General features: G+C 36.8%; 1 protein-coding gene across 6 annotated transcripts in view; it reads right to left on the bottom strand.

Annotated features, from left to right (window-relative positions):
- LOC144971421 (uncharacterized) overlaps nucleotides 1–19,932 on the bottom strand; it is a 50,360-nt gene extending 30,428 nt beyond the window's left edge. The window contains exons 1-5 of one of the 6 annotated variants that reach the window (XM_078912304.1): nucleotides 19,757–19,932; nucleotides 18,818–18,929; nucleotides 6,277–6,351; nucleotides 5,302–5,420; nucleotides 1,793–1,975 (exon numbers count right to left, since the gene is read on the bottom strand). In XM_078912304.1, coding sequence (XP_078768430.1) covers nucleotides 1,793–1,975; nucleotides 5,302–5,420; nucleotides 6,277–6,351; nucleotides 18,818–18,849 — 409 coding nt within the window. In that variant the 5' untranslated portion in view covers nucleotides 18,850–18,929; nucleotides 19,757–19,932. Of the gene's footprint in view, nucleotides 1–1,792; nucleotides 1,976–5,301; nucleotides 5,421–6,276; nucleotides 6,352–7,086; nucleotides 7,987–18,817; nucleotides 19,196–19,756 lie in introns of those variants that run through there. The other 5 variants (XM_078912306.1, XM_078912305.1, XM_078912308.1 and 2 more) reach the window with 5 other exon arrangements.
- Nucleotides 19,933–24,845: the final 4,913 nt, after the last annotated feature.

The raw sequence follows: 24,845 nt of genomic DNA, 5'->3' as shown, positions 1-24,845 counted from the left end.
TTTAATTTACACCAGATCTGAAAATTTCTTCATGCTTTCGACCAAAAAAATAAATAAATAAAATAAGTAATATTTTTAACCCCCAAAAAACCTACAACATATTTTCATTTTACAAAGTATAAGCTAATTTAGCAGTTAGAGGAAATGTCATAACTTTACTTTGGAGATAGTAGAAGCGAGAGGAGGAGAAAAAAGACCAGCCACAGAGTAGTTCATATTTTTTAAAATCAGAATAGAACTCCAAAAAATCAGAATTCGGAAAAATAAACAAAATTAGGTACTAGACTGTCACCTGTAATTCAATATAATTTTAGATTATAGTTATTGGAATTGGTCTGACTCAATCTCAAGAGGTCTCAGGTTTAAGAATCTTTGATAAGTTGCAGGTAAATTCACCCTTGCTGGACAGGTCAAGGGGTAAAGACCAGACTAATATTGATAATAATAAGGGGATGCTTTACTCTTTTCAAAAACCCAGACGTGCTGTTTATAAAGAGCATACAAAGGTTACATTTAAAAAAACACTTATATTTCTTAATATAATAATGTATACAGACAGTGTCAGAATTGTAGAAATCAGTAAATAGTTTAAAGAATACTAATTAAATCTAAAAAAAAAGTATATTTTGATAATGATTTATATTTTCAAAATATAAATATAATTCGAAATTCTAAATCTCCAAACTTTTATTAGCTCAAAACTTACAAAATATTTCATTTATTATTAAATGAAGGTGATAACTTTTTATGTGTCAAGTGAAATTGGCGACTAGAGCAATATATTTATGGAGAACCCCCAGAATTTGGGAAAAATAAAGACTATCACGAACAAGCATTCATCTATTTTAATTATTACAATATTGTATTGGTGAAATTAACATAGATCAAGACGAATCTTTTGAGTCATCAGCATAGATCGGTTTGGAAGGGAGACAAAATTATGGCAAATCCGAAGGCCAAAGGTCAATTAAGGAAGGTTGCAAGTTAATCATATATCAGTCTGTGAAAATTAGTTTTATAATTTTTATTTTTGCCAGTAATTCTGTGCTCGATGATAAAAATTCAACATTGGCTGTACGGAACAATGTTGATCCCCAACCCTATTATTTTCAAGAATGGATTATCACCTTCTTCTTCGTCGTAGTTTTCATTATTATTATTATTATTATTATTATTATTATTATTATTATTATTATTATTATTATTATTATTATTATTATTATTATATTATTATTATTATTATCATTATTATTATTATAATATTGTTATTATTTTATTATCATCACCATCATTATAATCATTATATTTATTATTATTATTATTATCATCATCATTAATATTATTATTATTATTAGTATTATTGTCACTTTTACCTTCATTCCATTTTTTTCTTATTCTTGGAAAGTTTCATATATTTACGCATTTAGTACATAACTGCTTACAATTACATGCAATTCTATACTGGTTCGCAAAGCTGCAACAAGAATAACCTATGTTGTCCAAATGAAGAAACTAGGAAACACACTGTGTCAATTCCTTAATCACTCCATCACCCCAGCCCAACATTGTAAGAATGGTAGTGCAAAAAAGATACCAAAACAGGCAGCTTGTGCAGTAGTAAGGGAATTTGGTTTTATAGCACTTGCTGGGGGAATATATGAAGCATTGAAAAAGGACATTAAGTGTGACAAATCCATGGAAATGTATAATACAGAATGTTTAATTTTAGACCTTAATAAAAGGATATAGAGCAACTGCTATCCATATATTGTAGCCTATAGCTTTTATTTACCAATGTGTTTAGCCTTGGATGACACATTTGACCATTTTGTCCTGACATTGTTTTCAGGGCCTTCCATCTTACATATCTTTGTTAAGTTATCCTTATTTAACGTATCATTACGGTGGCATACTGAGTAGACATAACGCTGATTTGTGCAGTGATATGAGGAAAAATCATCCAGCTCCGGGCATTCTGCAAAAATACAAATCATAAATTATGTAATGACTATAAATGGTTTTAAAAAAGTTAAATTCAACTAATAAAGCACAATTCAATTCCCAACATAACATCATTGACAAATATTAAGACAAAATAACACAATTTGCAGACCTGCTTATCTTTTGAATACAAAATCAGAGACACCCTACTGCGATTGTGCCTGAATGCTGTGGCCAACTGCGTTGGCGGTCTAAGTAAACGGAAGACAATATAACAACTAAAAATTTGTATTTTTATGGAGTAGTAGTAGCAGTAGTAGTCGCAGTAGTAGTAGTAGCAGTAGTAATAGTAGCAGTAGTAGTAATAGTAGTAGTAGTAGTAGTAGTAGTAGTAGTAGTAGTAGTAGTAGTAGTAGTAGTAGTAGTAGTAGTAGTTGTAGTAGTAGTAGTAGTAGTAGTAGTAGTGATGTTGGTGGTAGGGATGATGATGTAGTGGTGGTTGTAGTAGTAGTGGTGGTAGGGATGATGAAATTGTGGTGGTTGAAGTACAGTTCAATCCGCTTAAACTCACTCTCCGCTTATACGCTACACATTCCTGAAAAACAGAATTTTTGCTATATAATCACTCCACTTAATCGCACAGCTTCTCTGCTTAATCGCTACACCTTGATTCCATCTTGAATGGAGAAAAATATCTTTACAATACACAAAAAAGTAATGAAGTTAAATAATGGGCAACAATATACAATAAATAAATAAATATATATATGTGTGTGTGTGTGTGTGTGTGTGTGTGCGTGTGTGTAATTTTCTCTTTTACATCTTATTAGCGAGTAAAATTAAATATTCAATATTTAGACAATCTGTATTTGAATTTGAGCTCATCCAACTCTAAATTGTAAATACTTGAGTCTATGCAAGAGAAAATTCATTTTGATTGATACAGACATATTAAAAACGCAGTTAGTATGTTTAAAATACAGCTTTATTTGTTTTCATAAGCGCAAACTCTTTAATTGTAAATTGACAATTGAATTGAATAATCAATGTGAGAGAAACTCTCCACTTCATTCAGTTTGTTTCATCTGATTGATTTCTCAATCATATTCAAGGCTCTGACCATGCAGAGAGACAGAGGCGGTACAGAGATAATCGAGTTACAGACCCAATAAGAAAGGAGGATAATTTGAAGAAGGAGAAAACCAAGTATAAAAGTGACGTACAAAGCTCATCGGAAATATGATATAAACCACCGGACACAGAAGAAGGAATGGAGGAGGAGATACCATTCATGTAATTAAGACCAGAAAAAAAAAAATTGATCAATTAAATACCTGCTCAATCTCAAACTTTAACCAGCTATTTAAGTATTAAATCTACCTTTTTACAACCCAATCATTTTGTGCCCTTTATTCCATTTCAATAAAGTAAAAGATAATTTTGTTGAATAAACTGTAGCAGTTGACGTTGAAAAATCCTTTTATTTGTTTTGTTCAATTGAAAAAAAAATCGTTTTTAAGGAATATTGAGAGTGTATAAAGAGGAGAGCAGTAGAAATATGAAATAAATATAAAAGAAAGAGAGGTGTGGGGGAGAAAAGTGGATATAATATAGAAAGAGCAAAAGAAAGAGAGAGAAAAAAGAGAGAGGGAGGGAGGGGGAGAGAGAGAGATATTCATAAAGTCTGGTCAGAAATCCTGATATGTTTGGGGTCACTGTTACTCCATATATTCATGGTTAGCTATAGTTTTTTCAATTGTATTCATGGTTATAGATTTATCCATTGTATTCATGGTTATAGATTTATCCATCGTATTCATGGTTATAGATTTTTCCATTGTATTCATAGTTATAGATTTATCCATTGTATTCATGGTTATAGATTTATCAAACGCATATTTGTTTCTCTTGTAGTTGAGTTCCGGCAATAAAAATGCCTTTTGACATCATTAGACAAATAAATAAGAATTTTGTCAGCCTTTGTTATTCATGGTGTTCCATTATGATATTATTTTAAGTACCTATTAAAAGTCCTCTTGTGGCGTAATAATTGCCTCTTTTAACACTAAACAAGAAATACCAACAGACTATATTCATAATCAACAAATTTGTGAATTCTGGCATTTACAACAGTAACTGCGAGAACACCCAGTCTGTGATGACTCATTTGTGAGACAAAACTCTCTCTGTACTCAAAGCAAAGGCTACAAGGCCCAATCTAATTCCAATTTTGAAGATCAATTGGAAACTTTTTTTAAATTCCGGTTTTCATAATTGATTTAAACACGTTGGGGCACCTTTACAGTTCACTCTTGCGATTCTTTTGAGCAGTGAATACAACTCAAATAGTATGTGTGCCAAGTGAAATAGACCGTCTTTATATAATAACTCACTCCCGTAATGACAGATACAACTCACTCCTGTTACATTCAACTCACTCCTGTTACATTCAACTCACTCCTGTTATATTCAACTCACTCCTGTTACATTCAACTCACTCCTGTAACGGTCTACAAAATTCTATTTATCCTATTTGGACAGACTCATCTTGCTTTTACAATTTGCTCAATTTATGTCTTTACTAATCTCTCTCAAATAGCCTCTAACATATATTGAGAATTATCTCTTTAATAAATCATGAGAAATGAAAATGTTTAATTTGCAAAATTTTTCAGGATTTTGCAACAAATCTCTAAAACTAAAAAATAAGCACAGATCTGTCATTAAACCATTTGTAGAGAATGACCATATGCTGGAGAAGACCATAGGAGAAAACTGTCTGCATAAGCATAATTTTTAAAATGCGAACTATGCAGCTTTGAATAAGCATTACAAGAGTGAGTCAAAGTAATGGGATTCAAACTTTTAACCTGCCAGCATATGAAGACAGGAGAAGATTAAGCTTCAATATTATAGGAAATGATTGATGAGTAATCGACTTGGTCACGAGATTTGATCCAGTTTGTTTGAAACACCAGAAAAAAAATCCCCCTCCCCCCCTCCCGGACAAAAATGTGAAAAATGCCCATATATCGACTACCAAATAATTATCCTGTTGTGCATTTTTTTTAAAACATGGTTTACAAGGGAAAAAAATCATATCCAAATTCAAAATAAAAAACAAAACCTATATGTATTTGACTGTTCCCCTCTAAGGATCACAGCTAGAGTGAGGGCAAAAACCAAGTAATCTCAATTCAGGATAAAGATAAAAAATAATGTATCAGGAAACAAATAGAGAGAAATAGAAGAAAGCAAGAGTAACATTCCTGGCCTACCATAGAAGATCAAAAGCGCAAAATTGACTCTGTTAATTAAATAGCAAAACTGTAAAAACTAATTTTTAAAAAAATAACTCACCAGCTAAAATTCCATTCGAACCATGACTAAAACGAAAAAATGGGAAAAAAACCTCTCCATTCACTTTCATTGCCATGTTTTTATTTTTTGCTTGACATTCTTGACTTATCGAGCCATATCTGCGAGGGGGGGGGGGGGGGGGGGGGGGGGAATTATAGACAAACTCAAATTGAATGATGATGATAATGATGATGATGATGACGTCGACAAAATCTAGAGGTGCCTAAAGGTGCCATAAAGTGTCGAGTAAAATAAAGGGAGTAAAAATGACTCTTATAACAAAGTAATTACTGTAAAATTGAGCTTTATATGTACACCGTATCAATGTCTGTTGAGGAGTAGGAGAACAGATTTTCTAAAAATCTCGATACCAATCCCATATCTTGCTGAGCTACTGAGATTCCCAGAAATAAGGAGGGACTGAATAAAAAAAACTTGTGGGCAAAATGATATGACAAAATAAAATACAAGAGAAACAACAACAGCAGTCCTGACTAAAGGAAAAACTAGACTACTTACATTACACAGCACTACAATCTTCCAAAGTTATTCCGAGGACTGAACACATATAATATAATATGATATCTGAAAGTGGATCAATTAAATGATTTTCATGGAATTCCACGGATCCAAAGAAAAATCTCACCCCTGCAATAGGTCATGTACTCCCCAAACATGCCCCCAGGAACCTAATTTCCATTCCAACAGTACCATTTACCTGTCTGACAACCTTCTTGTGCTAGCAGTCTAACAGATTAGCATCACTGACTACAGCTCTGAACTAATTAACATTTGAGTAAAGTGGCTGACCCGAGAACAAAACACCCAGGGCAAAAGTGTTGAATTGAATAATTAAGTATATAATTGTTGATCTTAACTTAAAATTCAACATGAGTCAACTATGATAAACCATAATAACCAAAGATCAAAAGAGCATGAATTACATACATTTATAAGATAAAGACAACTTCTTACCCATTTTTAAGCTGCATCATATTGGCCCACTCACAGTATTTGTATTCATTTGCGTGTACATCATATCCATAAATCCTGGAGAATGCAAAAAGATATTAGTTCTATTTTTTTTAAAATACAAAATTGACCGTCATTTATGAATACAGATTCAAAGGTACAAAAAAAAAATCAGAAACATTCAAAATTTTACAAGCAACAAGAGCAAGACTAGATCTTACGTTAATATCTGCCAAGATTTATCTTCTATTGGTTTAGAAACTATACCACTAAAAATCACGATACCAAAGGTTTCCAAACTTGTGTTTTGTGACAAGTGTACGAAGTTGAAAAACAAATGACTGAACAGGATAAAGTGTGTTTTTGTTGTTATTTTTTTGTTCTAACAATGTTATACAATATATTCATTTCTCCAGGTAATGGCCTCCAGTGAATTCTGACTGGAGTCCAAAGGACTACAGCATTTGGTCAATGATGTTCAACACAGTCTTTAAGATTCTTACAGTGTTTTACACAGAAGCAGATTTAAAAGAGTCAATTCAAAATGCATAGGAATGAATCACTATTCAAGACATTAGAAAGTCTATTGGATCACACAGAAAAAGGCTATAACATAGACGTAAAGCAAAATAGGAGATCTAACTGATGACATCAAAATTTAGTTATTGCGTCCAAAATCTTTGATATGGTCATTATGCTATGCGTCTATTAAAACAATCATGGTGTTGACAGTTTTTAACATATTTTAATAAAATATTGAGTACATAAATTTTAATATATTTATTTAATACTGGTAAAATGACAGACTTGTACCATTTACAGTGTGGTGGCTACAGGCTTCTAAACTTTTCCAATTTTTTTTTCCTCGCACCCGATATAACAGTATCAGGTCCATGGAGCCAAAGATCATCCCAGTTTCTTTCGTAATTGCTTCCTACCCTTTGAATAGAATGGTAGTATATGGCAAAGTACTTCTGTAATATCTAACAGACTGGTGGGCAAACATAGAATAAACTTTAAATCAAGGGAGATACCATACTTGAGTCGGATTCTCATTGTGGAAATATAAGTGGGTGTAAATAAGGTGGACAATCAGTTGACCTGGCGATAAAATGTCTACTTTCTGGCTTATACTACAAATGTCTCATGTCTTGGCCTTCTGTAACTATATGACACAATAGACAGTCCTTGGTTACCTGATTGTTGACAAGATCATCTGGCAAGTCACTAAAAGAGCATAATTCTGGGGGCATGCAATGGTCATTGTCATACAAATAAACATTCCAATTTTTCTCTCTTTTAAAAGTTTTTCTCAGATTGTCACACCGGGAAAGATGGTCGCTATGTAAACTGTGCATAAAGTTTGAGGGGTAAAAAAAACAACAAAAAAACAAAAAAGACCAGTAGAATAAATTATATATAAAGCACTGCAACAATTGAGCTCTCAAGATGTCAAGAACAATGGGAAACAACAGAATTGACTAAATTGTTGGCCCTCGTTATCTAGGGGATCCAAATGATTGAGGGGAAAAGTTAATATAATGGTGCAATGAACATATTTAAGTCACCAACACAGGATTTGACATCTCTCCTAAAAGACAATGAACCTGAAAGAATCCCAAATAACTATATAGTCTTATTCTTATCCAACAAAGATTTCGAAACTACATTCAGTTCTCAAAATCAGGACTAGGAACAGAGACCATTCTTTAGTGATGTGCTCCAGTGTGAAGTAGGAGCAATAATAATAATAATAATAGTAATAATAATAATAATAAATAATAATAATAATAATAATAATAATAATAATAATAATATAATAATATAATAATAATAATAATATTAATGATAATAACATCTTTATTGTAAAAAAAAAAAAAAATGGCAATTGTCATTTAGTTTACAATGTTTGAAATTAAAAATACAAAAATACATAGATAGATAGACAAAAATACACTAATAAAATAATAATAATATAATATATAAGCATCAAAATAATAAATGAAATAAACATAAGAATTACTACACACACACACACACACACACACACACACACACACAGAGGCAGGAGCATAAAAGCTTGGAGAGTTGCAGAGGTATAACATTGGCAGTAATGATCTTCTTTGCTGTGGTCCATGAATTCTGTCCAATATTTGATGTGCTTTTAATTTTCAATAACGCTTTGTTACACGTTTTCTGTAGTTCCATGAGATTCACAAACAATACAATTTCTGCCATTGTGTTGTCTTGAAGAATGAAAACAACTCACCTAGTCATGCCATGTGGTAAAGTTGATAAAATCGTATTTTGACTTATAAGATAAAACTGTGCTCATCCAGAGTGTTGTTTTTAACACAAAACACACTTCTTAGTGAGTACACAATCCAATTGTGGTATTGCTTTTAAAATTTTAACAAAAACTTTTATTGTGGAATGTTGAGAAGGTTCCATTAGTTAATATTTTTGTAATGTAAGTGGTCATCTATATATATGGTGTTATATTACATCACGAAAATGCAATACTTTTGTGTCTTAACCCCCTGAAAGGGTAATTCCCATCCAGGTAGTCACTTTTGCGGCATGCAGCTGCTGTTGTCAGTCACTTGCTGGGTTCCAGCAGTATAACTAAGTGATCCGATTTTATGAAGAAATAATCAGCAGTGCTTGGGGCAAGAATAGAGGCAAATGGAAAATTGACCCGTGATATCCAAAGGAAGATAGCACTTGCCCAAACAAAATTGACAAAAATGATGACATTATGGAAAAGTGAAAGCATCCAACTGAAAATGAAAATATTAAGAACATTAATATTTCCAACAGCATTATATGAATGTGAATCATGGACAATCACAAGAAAATGATGAGAATAAAAATACATTTGACATGAAATGCTACTGGAAAATTCTCCACATTCCCTGTACAACAAAGGAAACTAACCAAAATGTGAAAGAGTCCCGGGGCATTAAGGAGCCATATCTCATCCAGATGATACAGAAACTAAAACTTGCTTTTTTTTTTTGGACCAAGAGACATGACACCTGTGGGATACCTGAGTACCCAAATATCAGTATTCGATTACGTTATTTCAAGAATAAAAAGAATCACTTCGATTCCAAAATGGCTGACTATTGTTGACGTTTTCTACTTAACAAATTATCATTAGCAATCTACAATACACCACAAATGGCGACGAGCATCTAGAACCCAGATAAGTGCAATAACGTTTACATGTATTCTCATTCTACCAAGCCATAAAACTATAATCTATTGACAGACTACTACCAACTATTGAGCTTGCATTCTCCAGTCTTGTACGTGTACATACCAACATGCCAAGACCCGACAGCTTCAACGAAGGACTAGAGTCCTTCACAAACTATAAAGAAAGACTGGATGCGTTTTTTGTTGCAAACGACATTGCCGAACAGAAACAAACAGCAACTCTGCTATCATCCATCAGGGCTAAAACGTACAACACACTACGATGTTTGACATCACCCGACCTTCCCTTTAGTAAAAGTTATAAAGAACTTTGCAAACTGCTGTCCAACCATTACTGCCCCCCTCCACTTGAGATAGTTGAAAGATTCAAGTTTCATAAACGCAGTCAAGCGATGGACGAATCGCTTCCTGATTTTTTAGCATCCATAAAACGGTTGGCTGAACACTGCAAATTCGGAGACAATTTAAAAATGTCTCTGCGTGACAGATTTGTTTGCGGAATACGCGATGAAACCATACAAAAGAGACTCTTGCAAGAGCCAAATCTCACTTTAGAATCTGCAACAGCTTTGGCACTTGCAATGGAAACTGCCCAGTGAGATGCAGCGGAAATTCACACAACAACATCCGGCAAATCAACAGCTGATCTCAACATTATAAAAACAAATCAGCCTTTACCTACTAACAGAAGACATAACTCACAAACATACCCACTGTGCCAATCATGTGGGAAAAATAACCACAGGAGAGCCGACTGCTACCTCCGTGATGCAGTGTGTAAGTCATGCAACAAACAAGGACACATTCAGAGAGTGTGTCAGGCCAGGAAGGGCAGCCAACAACAGAGGAGAGAAGGAGACAGAACTTCACAATCCCGACAAGTTCACGAGCTAGATGAAGACAATGTTTCCGAAGATAATTTTACACTGGAAATGTTTCACATGGAAGGAAACACACCAAAAATAAAGGTAGACTTGCAAATCAATAATATTCCTACAAAAATGGAAGTTGACACAGGATCTGCTGTTTCAGTGATGACGAAGAGGGACTTCACAAAAACATTCAAAACCTTCCCAAATTTGGAAAAGACAGCTGTTCGTCTGAAAACATACACAGGTGAAACCATTATTCCACTGGGTAAAATTTCAGTTCATGTAGAACTCAACAATCAGAAGAAAATACTTCCACTCCTTATACTTGACAAAGGCAGCAATCCTATTTTGGGAAGAAACTGGTTGGCCGCTATAAAACTGAACTGGCAGAGCATACATCAGATGACGCCACCTAAAGATAGATTCAGTACAGAAAAATTGAAAGCTAAGTTTCAGGATATATTTTCAGATGGAATTGGAAAAATAAAAGGAATAGAGGCAACACCATCTAAAAGAGGGAGCCGTTCCCAAATTCCACAAAGCCAGACCAGTGCCGTACGCCTTAAAACAAAAAGTTGAGAAAGAACTAGACAACTTAGAAGAACAAGGGATAATCACAAAAATTGAAACCTCGGATTGGGCCACACCCATCGTACCCGTATTGAAAAGCAATGGAACAGTGAGAATATGTGGTGACTTCAAGGTAACAGTCAACCCAGCACTTAACACAGAGCAATACACAATGCCAAAAATGGAAGACATGTTAGCTACTTTGGAACAAGGTCAAACATTCTCTAAAATTGATCTGAGACAAGCATACCTTCAGCTCCCTTTAGACAGTGCGTCACAAAAAGTAACAACAATCAACACGTCAAAAGGACTGTATTCCTTCAACCGTTTAGCGTTTGGTATTTCTTCGTCACCAGCAATTTGGCAAAAGACAATAGACACAATCCTCCAGGGAACACCCGGAGTTCAATGCAACCAAGATGACATGATAGTCACAGGGAAAACAAACGATGAACACTGGCAAAATCTGCTACTAGTCCTAGCTAGACTTCAAGAGTATGGACTGAAGGTCAATCTTGAAAAATGCCAATTCTTCCAAGACGAAGTTATCTTTTGCGGTGTCAAAATAACCAAAAACGGCTTGCACAAAACCGAAAACAAGGTCAAGGCCATCATCGACGCACCACAGCCAACAAACAAAACACAACTCAGATCATTCCTTGGGCTTGTAAATTATTACCACAAGTGGCTGGAAAATGTAGCTCAAATTGCGAAGCCACTGTACAATCTTCTACAGGATAACACAAAATTTGAATGGTCAACTGAAGCTGATCATGCTTTCATTCAAATAAAAACAATGATCGCTTCGGACAAAGTCCTCATGCGCTACGACCCCGATCGACCATTGCGACTCGCCTGTGACGCTTCACCATACGGCATCGGCTGCGTTCTCTCGCACATCACACCAGAAGGCGACGAAAGACCTATTGCATACGCCTCAAGAACCCTCAATAAGGCAGAACAGAATTACTCCCAATTAGACAGAGAAGCTCTAGCTATCACATGGGGTGTTAAAAAGTTCTTCAATTATGTATGTGGCAGGCACTTTACACTAATCACTGACCATCAGCCACTCAAATACATCTTCTCGCCCACAAAACCAGTCCCTGCAATGTCTGCAGCCAGACAACAGAGATATGCAATTTTCCTTTCAGCCTTCGACTACTCAATTGAATACAGGAACTCCAAGTCAAACGCTAATGCAGACGGATTTTCACGATTGCCTTTACCCACCACAAACTCAAGTCAAGAGGCCGATTCAGCAGATGAACTATTCTATACAGAAGTAATAGAGTCCTTACCAGTCAACGCAGCAAACGTTGCCAAAGAATCACGCCACGACAAAACACTGTCACAAGTCATACATTACTTCCAAACTGACAGATGGCCAAACACAGTCAACGAAGAACTGAAACCTTATTTCAACAAACAAAACGAACTGTCAGTGCAACAAAACTGTCTCTTTTGGGGATATAGACTCATCCCTCCACAAAAACTGCATGCAAAAATCTTAAGTGTTCTTCATGAAGGACACATTGGTATAGTCAAAATGAAAAACTTGGCTAGGGGATACTTCTGGTGGCCTGCTATTGACAAACAAATCGAGGCAACTACAAAAGGGTGCCCTGGTTGTGCTTCAGTTCAACCTGATCCACCGAAAGCTCCTCTTCACCCATGGCACTGGCCCGACAAGCCATGGCAAAGAATTCAAATAGACTTCGCTGGACCATTCATGGGATTAATGTTTCTAGTGGTCGTCGACGCCCATTCCAAATGGGCCGAAATAATACCGACATCAAACGCCAAATCCATTTCAACAATCAATATATTGAGCAATCTTTTTGCAAGATTTGGTTTACCTGAACAGCTCGTATCTGACAACGGTGTGCAGTTCACATCCAATGAATTCAAATCCTTCACAAAGGTCAATGGAATCAAGCACACCCTTAGCACACCCTACCACCCAGCAACCAACGGGCTGGCTGAGCGAATGGTCCAAACTTTCAAACAAGCAATGAAAGCTTCAAAAGATGAGAAGGGTACCATCCATACCAAACTGGCAAGATTCCTGTTTGCTTATAGGAATGCACCACACACCACAACAAACGAGAGCCCAGCATCACTTATGTTTGGCAGACATCTGCGAACTCACCTAGACATCATTCGACCAAGCATTCATACAAGGGTATCTTCATGTCAAGACCGTCAGCTTCGTACTCACTCTTCTGCCAACACCAGGAACTTCGACAACGGAGACAACGTCCTGGTCCGAGACTACCGCGGACACCAACGATGGCAACACGGCGTAATACATGCCCAAACGGGAACACGCACCTTTGAAGTCAAAACAGCTCCCGGAGCCATATGGAGACGACACTCCGACCAAATTGTTCACACAAACACCCCTGCAATCGCAAGCAAATCAGCACCGGCACCACTATTGGACATCGTCCCAAACTTCAGAACGACAGAGATACCAACCATGGTTCAAACAACCCCAGCGAATGACAGAGATCCAAATTCTACGCGGTCACAGGTCGAGGTCCCGCCCTCACCACATAGAGAATTCCCAAATTCTCTAAGTCTCTCTGACAACATGTCACAGAGAACGCAATCTCAAAACAATCACAACACTACAAGTGCACCTTACACTACGAGAAGTGGTCGCAACGTGAGAAAACCAAACAAATTCACACTGTAGGCAGGGCCATTTATAAGCCTTAAGCTTGACTATAATATTGGAAGAAATATTTGTGATGTTACGACCACAAACATAAAAACACTTTGCATCTACACAGCCGCATGAAGTAGACACTAGTTAAGACTATTAGAGTCCATTACTGTGTTTTCTTTTATCATTATGAACTGTTGACCACTTCAACTAGTTTAGTACTACACAGAAGAAACACTTTTTCTTACTCATCATTGATATATGAGATAATTTTTTTTTTCCTCGTATGCAAACATTATTTTTTTTTTTTTTCTCATTTACTTAATTAATAATTTAAGCTGTATAAAACAAATGTAAGAATGAATGAACCATTATGTAAACCAAAACGAGCGAAAGTATAATAGCTCATTTTTTTTTTACATCATCTAATTTTTTTTTAAGGGGGAGATTGTGGGATACCTGAGTACCCAAATATCAGTATTCGATTACGTTATTTCAAGAATAAAAAGAATCACTTCGATTCCAAAATGGCTGACTATTGTTGACGTTTTCTACTTAACAAATTATCATTAGCAATCTACAATACACCACAACACCTTTGACACAGTGGAACAAGGGTGCAGATACGGGTGTGAATTCGGTGAACAATTTGAAGATGATGGATTGGATGTGGAGGATGAGGTGCACGAGGATGCTTCAGCGTTTGGCAGATTATGTGTTGGATTAGGAGTAGGTGGTGCGATGTATATAGTGTAAATATCTTGAGATCAGGAGGCGTGTTATTTAGTGAGATGTGCAGTAAGAATCTTAACTCTTAACAACAATTATTATTATTGTTGTTGTGGTGTGGTGTGAAAGATGTGCAAAAGTTTTAATAGCAAAAAGGAAGTGGGAGCGTTGGCACCAATATACATGAAACTGTTACACTGGTGAACAAAGGCGATGTGGGATTGAGCTAGATATTCAATCTGAGAAGGCAGAAAATTGGAAAATGGGGCCCCTATCTATACCTAGAATGTAACCTACAGCATTCATCAATTAAAGTGAGGTAAGAAACGTACAACCATTCATGACAAAATTCCCTTGAAACATAAATATTCATAAAATTAAACCATTTTCCTTTCCAGTGATACCATTTTCAACTATCAAAACTCCTTCCCGGATACCCTTTGAGCATTCCATAAAATCACAGTCATTTTAAAATCTACCAAAGTAACGCCATTTCAGCTTGGACTGCTGTGGTCAGCGTCATTCATTGGCTCCTATCCTAGTAACGTCACAGTGTTTTAGGGGAATCCCTTTTCGTTTTTTCAGTCAGCTGGAGCCCAGTTTCAGGCTGATTCCAAAAGTAATTTTTGGGGTGTTTTGAAGGTATCATCATCATCATCATCATGTAGTTCCATATCTGAAGCAGACGTCGGAGGTCATCTTCCGCCAAGCTGATCTATCTCTTGCCAATTCTATTAAAGCAGCGCCACCTTTCTCAGCTTCATCTGACCAAGTTCTTATCCTTTCAAATAAGTTATTCTTTGTCTTCCTCTTATTCTTTTTCCATTCATCTTTCCAGTCAAGGCGAGTACTTCCAAACCAGGGTGGCGGATAATGTGTCCTAAAAATTCCATTTGGCGTTTGATGATTTTTGTTATCAGTGATCTTTTTCTGTTTGCCATTTCTAAAATTTCTTCATTTCTTTTCCTTTCCACCCATGACACCCTCATCATTCTTCTGTAAAACCACATTCCCGCTGCCTCCAGTCTTTTAACCATGGTCTTGTTTATGGTCCAGCTCTCACAACCATATAGCAGCACAGACAGTATATAGCAATCCAGGACTTTGATTTTTGTTTTCATGTTAATATTCCTGTTTTTCATAATTGTATGCAGCTGGTTGAATGCATTCTTCGCCATACCTATTCTTTTCTTTATTTCACAATCTGATTTTCCATTGGATGTTACATTGAAGCCTAAATATTTGAAACATTCAACTTGTTGTATTGTTTGTCCTCTGCTTGTTATTACACAGGCTGGTGGGTTATTATTTTTAGATACCGTCATACATTCTGTTTTAGATATATATTCAGTTCCAGTCCCATATTTTCACTACTCCTGACTACAACATCCAGTAATTCTTGTAATTCATGTTCAGATTCTGCCAGTAGAACCGTATCATCTGCATACCTCAGATTTGTTACATTCTTTCCTCCAATACACACCCCCTTCATATGTTCGATATCTCTTAATATCATTTCACTATAGAGGTTGAATAAATCTGGAGACAAAACACACCCCTGTCTAACTCCTCTTCTAATAGGTGTAAAAGTGCTTAGCTCGTTGTCAACACGAAGGTATCAAAAAATTGAATAACTTCGCTTCTTTATAACCTAGAGACAAAATCCAAAAGGTTTTATCAATGGGATGGTATACTGCATCATATTAAACCAGATTTTATACTGTCATTTGAAAACTGAATTTTCATTTAAGTGCCTATATAAGAACTACTGCGAATAGTGGAAATCATTATTCGCAGTACTACAGTCCACTCTGCTTAATCGCACACCCTCAGGAGATCAAGTTAGTGTGTTGATTAAGCGGAGTGTGCGATTAAGCGAAGAAGCTAAAAATAGCATTATAGCACAAACTTTTATTTGCCAGTCATGTAGGACCTTCCCCTCTGAGTTTTCTACGGGCTTGGGACTGACATGTTCAAGACATTATTCATTACAAGGGTTTTTTTGTTTGTTTTTTTTGTTTCTTTTTCTTTTGGTTTGTTTTTGGGTTTTTTGTTGTTTGTTTAAAAAAATTTCTTTTCTTATTCATGTGATTCGTTCTTTCACCTTTTTTCTTCCACTGAGCTCATCTTGCTTGAAGAAAAAGGCCTTTATCAGGAAATCTACAGTAGTAAAGCCCCGTTTCGTCTTCATTGTAAATGTCATTAGTCATACTGCTGAAGAAGTTGTTTCAAAACTTCATCACTCCATTGGCTGGCAAAAGGGACACAAGCATCATATTTTCCGACATGTTTTTTTTTTAAAGACAACATTCTGTCGACCTTTCCATTTCGAAAGCCAGGGAGATGGGGAGAAAGACGTGCCCTAAGTATATACCAGTTAGTTGCCGTTTGAGTGTATCAATGTGGGCATGGACCATATAGATCAATCAAAAGATGAGATGCGAGTCCTCTCTGTAATCCTTTCTTATTGTTCACGGCCCAGAGACAATGTAAATAAACAATGGAAGCCGCTATTTTCACCGTACGGTGAAAATAGTCTGTCATGCTATTTTCACCGTACGGTGATAATAGCCTGACTGTGTGTAGGAGGCTATTTTCACCGTACGGTAATATCTTGGTGAACGATTTTCACCGTACGATGATGATAGTGTGGGAGACTTTTTTCACCGTCCCGTAATATTATGGTGGACGATTTTCAGTGTACGGTGATAATAGTGTGGGAGACCTTGTTCATCGTACCGTAATATTTTGGTGGATGATTTTCACCGTACGGTGAAAATGGTGTGGAAGGCTATATATTCAGTGTACGGTGATAATAGTGTGGGAGACTATATTCACTATAACGGTGTGGCAGGCTATATTCAATGTATGGTGATAATAGTGTGGGAGACTTATTTTCACCGTACGGTAATATCTTGGTGGACGATTTTCACCGTACGGTGAAAATAGCCTGACACACTATTTTCACCGTACGATGATAATGGTATCTTGGTTGTTAACAAACTTCGCGGCGTTTGTGTTGAACCCATGACCTCAAGAAGTCGGGGGTAGCGGCTCAAGATAGACACATAGAGATTGAAATCACTATTTCTTGAGTCGTGAATAGCTCATACTTATACAGTAGAGCCACCCCTCCCTGGCCAGGTGTTTTTGTTGTACCAGAAAGGTCGCGGGTTCGAGACCCCATCGCCGCCACAAAATTGTAAAGCTTCATCGAACTGTAACCAATTCTGAATCCGCCATCCCGCCTGTATTATTATAGCTTTGGGAGGCCTTCCGAAAGCTCATCATGCCAAATATTCGCTCCTAAGAAACAATACAACCTAGTACCTTTAACTACCCCTAATAGGGAAAAAAAAAAAGGAAAAAAAAAAGGAAAAAAAAAAAAAAAACAACCCTAGGACTGCTTTGCACTGCCTTTCAATACCTCACAAATCAAAATGGCGGCCGAGAATCAAAACAATGGTCAAGTTAGGAAATTTTTAACTTTCACAAATCTATCAATCTATATGATGACAAATTGAATAAATAAACGTCTGACAAAAGGTCCAAAGTGAAAAATACAAATTGAAAGAAATGCTATAACGAGGAGCTTTCGGGAGGCCTCCCTAGTTCTCGGCAAACTTTTTCTCTTTTTTAAACTGGTCTGCACGCAGGAAGAAATGATGTCGGGTCGAATTCCAATGGTTTGGATGCAGAGGCACATACGTCACAGTTAGTATCCTGGCTTCTGATTGGCTAATATATACGGTGAAAATAGTCTGTCAGGCTATTATCACCGTACGGTGAAAATAGACTAAAACACTATTTTTTACGGTGAAAATAGTCAGTCCGATAAACAATAGGCATTGGGTGGACTGCGATCATGTTTCACACATTGTGATGCAGACAGCGAGTGGTGAGTCAATTAGCCTGCAGTGTCACGTAATCCTTTGATGTCAGTTACCAAGCATTGCGTGTCTGATTTAGTCAGGATCAGAGGGACAGTGGAATTAGTGTTGACATGGAAGCTTTGTTCACTAGTGATGCGATATAAACGTGCGGAAATGATTCAAATACACAAAAAGGTATTGAAAATTTGTTTCTCATTAATTGAATTAATGAGAAACAAATTTTCAATAGGTAGAGGCCAATTTGGCTAGGGAGACCAAGATTTTGGTCTCCCTAGACACTTCCTTTTCAATACCTTTTTGTGTATTTTTAGATATTTTTCTCTAATCAAGATGGACTCAAGGTGTAGCGATTAAGCGGAAAAGGTTTGCGATTAAGCGGAGCGATTATAAAGACAAAATTCCGTTTTTCGTGAATGTGTAGCGGAGTGTGCGATTAATCGGTGTGCGATTAATCGATGTGCGATTAAACGGAGTGCACAGTACTTACTACGAATAGAGGTACCCATAATAATATTAATAATAAAAATAAGGAACAAATTAATTTTGTAAAATAATAATAATTATTATTATTAAAAAGATGAACTCACAATCGCAGTTTAGTGGCATTTGTGGTATTCATGGCAAGGATATCGTCATCATTCTCGTGTATTTCCTTTTTTTTTGTATCGGCCAAAGCTTCAGGCTTGTATGAGTGATTTTCTGGAACGCGGCCAGTACTAAATGAACTAAATATCATAAAGTTGAATACAACGCATAGAATGAAATTAATAGAACCCGACATGATTAACGAATAGTAGTTTTGGTCCTCTAGAATGACAACAGATATCGCCTGTCCGCAGTCAGTGCTATGAAGTGATGGGCCTTATTCGATATCTTAATCGGTCCGTCTCATTGAAGAGGAAATTAGTGACTACTCGATACCTCCTACCAGTCTACCTCTTTGTAGCAAACTAGCGTTGTAGGGTGTTATGCTGTCTGTGTTTGGGTTTTGTGTGTGTGAGTGAGTTTGTTGTATGTGTGTGGGCGTGCGGTGCGTGCGTGTGTGTGTGTGAGAGTGCTTGCGCGTATTTAACAGAAGATCGAGAGATAGATAGATAGATAGATAGATAGAGTGTGAGAGAGAGATAGATAGAGTGTGAGAGAGAGATAGATAGATAGATAGAGAGAGAGAGAGAGAGAGAGAGAGAGAGAGAGAGAGAGAGAGAGAGAGAGAGAGAGAGAGACAAAATTCCGTTTTTCGGCTACCTCGCACTTGTGAGATCATAATTGGAATACGGAGCAGTTGCTTGGGACCCCTACCTTAAAGAGGATATTCAAAAATTTGAGAGAGTCCAGAGACAAGGCGCCCGGTTCATAACTGGGAACTATAAGAGCAGAACCCCGTTAGAAGAAAGAAGCCTCCAACAAAGAAGAAAAGAAACCCGTCTGTCATTCATGTTCAAGATTATAACAGATCAAATACCATCAATAAAGGCAGACTCCTTTTTCACGCCACGACCAAACAAAAGAAAAATCCGAGCACTCACATTTGCCAACCACATAACCGAAAACCCCATTGAGAGATACGCCACAAACAATTCGAACTGCTTCAAAATCCCACAGACAAGAACACAAAACTACAGAAATTCTTTCTTCATTAGAACTATCTCGGAGTGGAATGGGCTGGATGAACTAGTCATCATGGCACCACACCTAAACGATTTCAAGGCCCGACTGACATGGGCCCGTGCCCAATGAGGACGCCGCTGAAATACAACCAGACCATTGGTTTCTTCAGCGCCAACCATACAGAGAGAGAGAGAGAGAGAGAGAGAGAGAGAGAGAGAGAGAGAGAGGTGGGGGTGTTGTGGTAGGATTGTCAGGGAGAATATTGGACGCACCGTCTATTGCAATTAATCCTTTACCGCTGACATTGCTTTTTGTTTTCAAATAATAGTTACCCTTTATACCATTTTTAATTAAGTTTAAACATTTTCCATCACGAGAGTAGTGAGAGTATCGTGACTCTAGCTTCAATTAAACTGAAACTATAATTGTGCGGTGTTTTTTTTTTAATTTATGAAAACGTTAAGATCTTCAGGTCCGATTAAGATTGAAATTCGCCTTTGAAATGTTAAGTTGTTGGGGTTTTTTTTTTCCCGAACATGGCTTTCTCAATTCCTTTCTAAAAAATTCGGAACGGCTCGTTTGTGTGCGAGGGAAAAGATATTCGCATTCTAAATCTCTGTACACTCCACACAGATCGAGACATCTAGGTCATATTATCAAGGTCACACAAAAAAAAAGCAGCGTCTCGTTGCTCGCAATTCAGCCCCATGACCGAATCGCTGCTCGCAAGTCACAGACCAAGTACCGGCCCAGCTCTATGTACAAGATTTAAGTTTTGTAAATGGAACTGTGTTTTCAGTCCACTAGTGGACTGAAAACACAGCTGTGTATTCAGTCCACCGGAAAATAAAAAAAATTAAAAGGACCAATTATCGTCTATACTTGTTACCTTAATCGATAATGACGACATTGATACTGAGCCTATTGTAGGTTAGGCATCATCAAAAGTGGACAGGCATAACATTTATGACAATTTGACAGCTTAAAATAATATAATTTACAGAGTTATATTTACTCTCGAAAAGTCTTGATTGAGAGTTGTTCGAAATCGGGAGCCTGAAATAGACAAATTCTTAGCATGGTTGCCAGATAGCCATTGGCCTGGCCAATTTGGCCAAAATTGGCCACACATATAATGTTTCTATAATTAATTTAAAATTAACATTTATATCTATTTTTAATGTCCATTAGAATTGTTATGATTATCAATACCGATGAGTTTTTGAAGGAGATCAGAGTTTTAGTATTGTTTGCCCAAGTAAGGTTCTATTTGGTCATTTTTTACATCGATCACTGGCCTCGAACACGCCTGTGTCCTCCCTAGGCAAAAATATCTTAATTTTTCAAGTTCAACACGTTGACGCCATTCCTGGTGACTCGAGAAGTTTGATCGACCTTTATTTTTAATAAATTTATTTACTTTTACTCACTGTTAAGATTATTACTTTAATTTAGAACACAGTGAGACGTCAAATGTATTGCCTAGTGTTCTTCTTGTACGTAGCAATGTGAATCCGGAGAAAACCGAAACAAAAACGAACAAACAAAACAAAAACAACCAAAATAATAATAAATAAAATAAACATTAAAAAGAGAGAACAACTTTATAGTTATAGGGTCTTGAATGTGCTTAAGAGAGAGAGAGAGAGAGAGAGAGAGAGAGAGAGAGAGAGAGAGAGAGAGAGAGAGAGAGAGAGAGAGAGAGAGAGAGAGAGAGAGATTAAGGACTGCTTTGGAGCTACTTGTACTCGATTTTTATTTTTTTATTTTGGTTCATATCCTTATTTATAAGGTTACAGCTTGGAACACCTTTGGTGTATACAATATCGGCGTGAGCAGCTGTGTTTTCCGTCCACCTGTGGACTGAATACAAGTAAACTGATAGAGGTTATAAGGGCTAAACTGTTTGACCGAGGGCGAGAAGGCGAGGTGGCCGGTGGTTTTAGCAAAGCTTAACTATAACCGGAGTGAGGTGAGTTAATGGTTCGAGCCCCTTACTAGGAACAATATTTTCTTTCTTTCTTTTTTTTTATGGCACTTATAAAACATTGAGGTCATTTTAGGGCTAGTAGAAAGGAAGAAAATGGGATACCAGTACCAGTAAAAAAATTATAGCTTTACAAATTATATTAGCACACGAGAAAAAAAAAATAAGGCAAAGAAAAATTGTTCAAAAAGGGAACAGATGTAAATTCCAAAAGCGGACCATCTGTGTACTTAGTTTCGAGTCCAAAGGTCTCATCCAGACACGAGCACAGGATACAATTAAAACAGATATACTCAAATGCTTACAATCATTATATAACCAAAACAAAACAAATACAACAATACATAACAAAGAGGTCACTTACAATGAAAAAAAATCATCTCCAAAAACTAACTATACATATGACTGCTTCCTTCTGTCTCAGCCAATGTTTCCGGCCAGGGCCAGGGCAAAACCAAGTTATTTTATGCCAAGATAGAGCAAGTGATCTCCCTGTCCATGATGGAGGGGGAGGGGGGTCAATTACCCACTGGGGACAAGTTTGCCATATAAAAGGCCAACGTAGATAGCATAGTCTGAAACAATTTGGCTGACATATCATACGCTCAAATGGTTGCAAATGCAAATTAGTATAAAACCAAACGAAGGTCGATCAAACTTCTTGAGTCACCAGAAATTATGGTGTCAACGTGTTGAAGTATAAAATTATGACTTTTTGACAATGGAGTAAAAAATTAAAATCAAAATAGATAAAAAATAAAGAAAGAGAGAAAGAAAATAGTATTAGTATGTCTAGAAAGGAACTCATACCCATTTGTCACCCCACCCCGGATACAGTAATGCTGTGCTAAAACCGCCGGCCACCTCGCCTTCTCGCGCTCGGCCAAACAGTTTAGTCTTTATAATCTCTTCAAGTGTACTAAATACACAGCTGTGTATTCAGTCCAATGGTGGACGGAAATCACAGTTCCATGATCTGACGTCAAATATATTATTTTTAGACGCCGGATTTTCCCAAATACACAAGGTATCCAATCCAAATCATAAGGTGTATGGATGGTGTGCGCTTGGCAAAGAAGCTCACAACATTGCCATCCGGAAGTATAACGGACCAACAAACAAAACTAGGTGTAACCTTAAACGTGTATAGTATGGTTAATACAGTTTAGTGATAATTACTCATAAACCCGGATGGCAAAAAAACAATAACAAAGGCCGGAATGACGTCAGCTTCGATATATCTATAAATAGATCGGCCCATCCCATTCTACCGCTTATCAAATCCCGTCACTTAAATGCGCGTTAGCCATCGACGATCAAACCCTCACTTTCGGGAATTCCCCTTGTTTGTCAATGCCACTTAGGCTCCTTCCACACTAGGACAGGACTGTCCCAGGACGAGTTTGTCCTGTCCACTGGAGAAAATTTCTATTCAAAAGTATGGATGAAATAGAGGTTGCATCTGTAGGTATGCGCTTTACTGCTTAGACTTAGAAAAAATAAAAATGGAAAGAGAAAACAATATTGGGTGCATCCTTTAATGACCCAAAGATTGCTCAAGGGTCAATTTCATAGATTCTATGGTGATCTCCGATCTTATCCTAATTTTTTTTTCTTAGATTCACCTCACTTTACCCAGGTGCAAATGAGTACCAGTTCGCTGATGAAAGTAATCTTTGACGGACTAGCGTCCATTCAAGAGGATAATAGAAAGTCAGCATGGCTCGGTGGTACGGTCTTTGCTTCGTACTCGAAAGGTACCAGGTTCGATCACCCGCTGCTGCGCTATGTGGCCTTGATTAAGTCACCTCGCCCTAGCTCAATTTGCGGCGCTGCACTGCGGTTGCCGCCTGGGTTATACCTCGCCCTAGCTCAATTGGCGGCGCTGCGACCGAATAATGTGCGACCGGTTTTAGACACGTTACTGCTGTCACAAAGTGTGACACTTCTTAAAGTATATATTTATAAACATACGTTATTAAATTGCCGAAAATGTTTATGTTGCTATGCATTCTGTACGTGGTTTCATCACATAGAATAATTTTTTGAATTGTTCTTGCTTTTTTATATTCAGAATTTAAATAAATAAATAAATAAATTTTAGCAAAGTGAAATTGAATGTAAGCTTCAGTTTAATATACGAAAACAGATAAAATGGACGTTTCGGGTTTTCCCTTCATCAACAAAACAGGATGAGTGAAACACTTACAGATGAATGAGATAATGTGGTAGTGGCGTTGTTAAGATGCATAAACAAAAACATTGATGAGCAGGGAATTGTATGCTACTTTGTGAGGAAGCACGAATTAAAATAGAGCAATAGAAATTTTTTGTTTTTGTTTGTTTGTTTGTTGCTTTAGGTCTCTTCCAACACAATTGAGGTTATATGAGAGACCGCTGAAACAAAAAAACAAGCAATCTAACAAAAATAGTACAAATGTAAATCAAAATCATAACCTAAAGATATCATAAGCTAAATTATAAATAACCAAGAACAAACAGGCAGAAGATTTACAGAAAAAAAAATATCCCCTGTCAAAAATACAATCACAAACCAAAGAAGCAGGATAGGTTAGTAAAGAGAAGAAGAAACGACATCACTATCGGATCGTACACCCATGCGAACATCATAGGTATATGATTCAAGGGTGATGCTCCCATCCAAATAGAAATTTATAAAAGGTGCGTAATTAATAAAGTCAAAAGAGGGGAGGCGGGGAGGCACTGTGTAATGCAGTATAGAAAGTGAAATAAAATAAAGCATGGACTATTGTTGGAAAATAAATACAATGGAATTGGAAATAAATACAAAATATAAGGGATGTAGGTATACTCGTCAGTGGCAGTAGCAGCAGCAGAAGCAACAGTAGAAATTGTAGTAGTACTAGTCGTCGTCGTCCTAGTAGTAGTAGTAGGGATGCAGGAAATAAAGACAGGCATTGCAACTTTGACACGACGCCGCCAAGTCTGGGACTTTTTTTTTGTTCTAGTGCGGAAGGCTGCTATCTTTTTCTATCATC

Source organism: Berghia stephanieae, chromosome 4, assembly GCF_034508935.2.
Source record: "Berghia stephanieae isolate SIO BIC M18660-M18661 chromosome 4, UCSD_Bste_1.3, whole genome shotgun sequence".
Lineage (NCBI taxonomy): Eukaryota > Metazoa > Mollusca > Gastropoda > Nudibranchia > Aeolidiidae > Berghia > Berghia stephanieae.
This window is presented reverse-complemented; position numbering and strand designations above follow the sequence as displayed.